At 30.7% G+C, this 3,428-nt stretch overlaps 1 protein-coding gene across 1 annotated transcript; it reads left to right on the top strand.

Moving 5' to 3' along the window:
- Nucleotides 1–1,519: 1,519 nt before the first annotated feature.
- On the top strand, nt 1,520–3,169 carry LOC116141756 (actin-related protein 2/3 complex subunit 4-like). Its single transcript, XM_031427241.1, has 3 exons — nt 1,520–1,700; nt 2,685–2,712; nt 3,023–3,169. The coding sequence occupies exons 1-3, from the start codon at nt 1,591–1,593 to the stop codon at nt 3,113–3,115; spliced, it is 231 nt and encodes a 76-aa protein (XP_031283101.1). The 5' UTR covers nt 1,520–1,590; the 3' UTR covers nt 3,116–3,169.
- The last annotated feature ends 259 nt before the right edge of the window (nt 3,170–3,428 follow it).

The following is a 3,428-nucleotide window of genomic DNA, read 5'->3' as shown; positions in this document are numbered from 1 at the left end:
GCTTTTTCAGAAATTTTAATATATTTTTCAGTTACAAAACCTACCGCTACAACTTTGTCCCCTAACTTAACAGTTTAAATTTTAAATTTCAACAGAATATAGGGTTAATATGCACAAAAATATTTTGCGTCTTTATGTTGTGTTGGTGTTTAAATTACAGTCAGTCGCCTTTAAACAGTGATTTAGGGCGCATTTGGTTAATGTACAGATGTACTGGACTGGATAAAATGTAGCACTGGAATGAAGTAAATTGGATAAAATTGAAGTAGATTAAATTTAACAGTGTGTCACATGTTTGGTGCAATTGATTATTAATAAAAAATATAATTATCTTAAACATTTAAATTAATAGTAGTAAATGAAAATTTTGAAAATTAATAAAATTTGAACCGGCCTGCCATATTTTAATGTTACTTAATTTAAGATCATAAGAGATTTGAAAAAAATAAAAGTAAATTATAGGGATAATATTGATTAATTAATTAAATCAAATAGATACAAAACTTTTAACAAATCTAATCCGTGTAAATTTAAACCCACATGTTCTTCTCCCTAATCCTTTAATTAATTAATTAATTAATCATTTATTCCGGCTGACGATTGTATTCCTTGTAATCCAAACAATGCCTTTAGCTGTCTAATCATAGGTTATTTTTGTAATTTCAAATAATCGTCTGGCCTGTTTGGTCATTTCCTTTTTTAGAATTATTTATTTAATTGCTGATGCCATCCAATTTTTTTTTTTTTTCTTTTAATGACTAAAATAGGTTTGTTTGTATTTTGATTTAATTTGCGAAAATATTATCCTCAAACTGTGTTAGTTATCCTTGATGATCATACACCCATTAAATCCAATTAGTGACGAATTAAGTTAGTTTGTCCCACATTGCTTAGGAATGAAAAGTGGGAAACTTTTGGGGTCTATATATGAGGACTTAAATCATTGTTATTTGTATACCAAGTTGTAATTCTATTATACTTCTTTTGCTTAGGGTTCTTTCTTTAAGGACCCTTTAGTTTGCAAGTTTTATTGTATCTCCCCTTTCTTTTGAGTATTTGTTGTATTGCCCAAAAGTTTGTAATGTTTTGGAGATAGTTGAGTTTTCTTTTACAGCGTCCGAGGACGTACCGAACCTCGTTAATTCCTGGTATTCTTTATTTTTGCATTTAATTTTAGCTATTTATTTATACTTTACTACTTGTTATTATTATATTCAATAGCTAGCGTTAGAATTTATGTTTCCGTTGTATAACATATGCAAGTAATAGCAAATGCTAGGTCATATATTTGCTGCTTTTCACATATTAAATATGTACCTTAGTTTGCGTTTGATAGTAATTTTCAGAAAATGAATTGTGAATCTGTTCTTTTCTGTACTAATTAATGCTGTTTTGATTCTAACTGCCCATTGCGTATTTTTTAAGTTAAGCTTTATTAGATGAGTTATCCGTATATATACACGTCTTGCACATCATATGCTAACCAACAGAGATAATTTCTTGTTAATTTGCAGGCAAAACACTTGTGTACAACTGACTTTTTAATTTAATTAAATTCTCGTTCTTAATTGTTGATCGGAGTTCATGTAAATGACAGGTAAGGTTCATATTGTCAGTATTTTTTTTTTTTTTTTTACATTGTGGATAGGCTTAATTGGCATTTGGAGACCCAAGAAGTGTCTTGAAGCTCTTCTCATGAGGTAAATTGATTCCAGACTTAAATGACCACTCTCTTTTTTTATGTTTCTATACTTGCTTTTTAGGTAATTTTTAAACACCATTATTTCCTATTAGATGAACTCATTTTTCTTTAATCTTTCATATTAAAAAAATTCTTTTGGACACTACTACTTCTGGGGACAATATTCTTATTATTCTACGCTATGAATATGTGATTTTGTAGATGGAACCTCCTCTCTCTTGACAGTTATACATAGTCTCACCTTCTTTCATTACATGATATTTCGTTGTACTCATATTTATAATGAAGATAATATAATTGTAGATCTAACTGCTAATTAGGTCTTTAATTGACATTTTCGAGTAGGTCTTACCTCGACAAAAGAACCAAGAAAATCCAATGAATGATCTTTGGGGTTTGTCATTTTGTAGTTTCTCTCAATGCTTTTGTATTTTTCCTTCTCTTTACTGTAATTCATGCATTGCTTTTTTTTTTTTTTTTTTTCATTTTCATCTAGCCTCATTTGGAGGGTAAGCTCGTTACATCCCCCCTATCTAAGTCTCATTCTATTTTTTCAATTAAAAAATTTTTCTCATATCATCGAGGTTTGTTTAAAATAAATGATTGTAGGAATCTTTTTCTACTACATTTTTAACAAATTTAAATTTGTACACCAAATTTAAAGAACTAAACTGGGCTTACAGGAGAAAACCATATTGCTCAAACGCATATTTCTTTATTAATAAAAACGTCACCCTTCGTCTGAAAGCACACAAGCACAAGCTACACAGTTCGATCATGGAGAGTCTCTACTAGCACCTCGATCGCCGCCTTTAGATACGTCTTTAAGCCCAATATTATCTTTAAGGGCAGCGAGCGAAGGGATCAAGTGGCCAAACCACGGAAAACCAAAGCCTACCCAAATGAAATGACAAACCATCAAGGAACTGTGGATTGTAGTATATTTTATCAGTTGACTGAAATCTTTTTGTGCATGTTGCAGGACCAGCCCTGAATTTCTACTGAATCCTGTAAGAACCACAATCTGGACCTTAGATATGGGCAAAATATATTTTGCTCCATCCTTCTTATAGGCAAAATATGTTTTGCTCATCCTGTTGAATTCTTTTTTTTTTTTTTTTTTTTTTTTTGGATTTGTAAATCATGAAGTGCTGTTGGTTATAATATTGGTTATCTTAGCTTTGGTTTAATATTTTTTTTCATAAAATCTATACAGCATATCTTAGCTTTGATGTACAAATGAATTATAGTCTTTTGCTTTGATTTAAAATGCTTTCTTGGTGGCACTTGCCTATTTGTTGATTAATGGTCATTTTGCAGGGTTATGACTTCAGCTTTCTCATCACAAACTACCATTATGACGAGATGCAGAAACACAAGCTCATAGATTTTACTGTGCAAGAATTCCTTTGAACCTTATCATTTGCTTTTTCCTACCACCTGATTGCCTGCTAGAATATGTTCGATGGATTGCATTTAATTACTCTTATATATGTTGTTGATTTTGCACGTAGTAAACAACCTCACCAAGTTCTTGGATCTCTTCACCTTTTTTTACAGTTAATCAGGATTTTATTATTTTTAACTAGGGTTGTCAACCAAATGGGTGTCCTATTTTTCAACTTGCTCCCATCTAGAGCAGGCTTCCAGTTTATGTTATTTTTTAAGAACTATGTTGCAGATGGTACGTTATACTTGCAAAGAAATTTTTGCCCTCAAAAATATA

Source organism: Pistacia vera, unplaced genomic scaffold (assembly GCF_008641045.1).
Source record: "Pistacia vera cultivar Batoury unplaced genomic scaffold, PisVer_v2 Contig40, whole genome shotgun sequence".
Lineage (NCBI taxonomy): Eukaryota > Viridiplantae > Streptophyta > Magnoliopsida > Sapindales > Anacardiaceae > Pistacia > Pistacia vera.
This window is presented reverse-complemented; position numbering and strand designations above follow the sequence as displayed.

What these genes read in the sequence shown, in the direction of transcription:
- LOC116141756 (XM_031427241.1), top strand. Translation starts at nt 1,591, where the DNA reads ATGACAGGTAAGGTTCATATTGTCAGTATTTTTTTTTTTTTTTTTACA. An exon ending in CTTGAAGCTCTTCTCATGAG is followed by an intron (nt 1,701 to 2,684) that starts GTAAATTGATTC and finishes TGCATGTTGCAG; the next exon opens with GACCAGCCCTGAATTTCTAC. An exon ending in CTGAATTTCTACTGAATCCT is followed by an intron (nt 2,713 to 3,022) that starts GTAAGAACCACA and finishes GTCATTTTGCAG; the next exon opens with GGTTATGACTTCAGCTTTCT.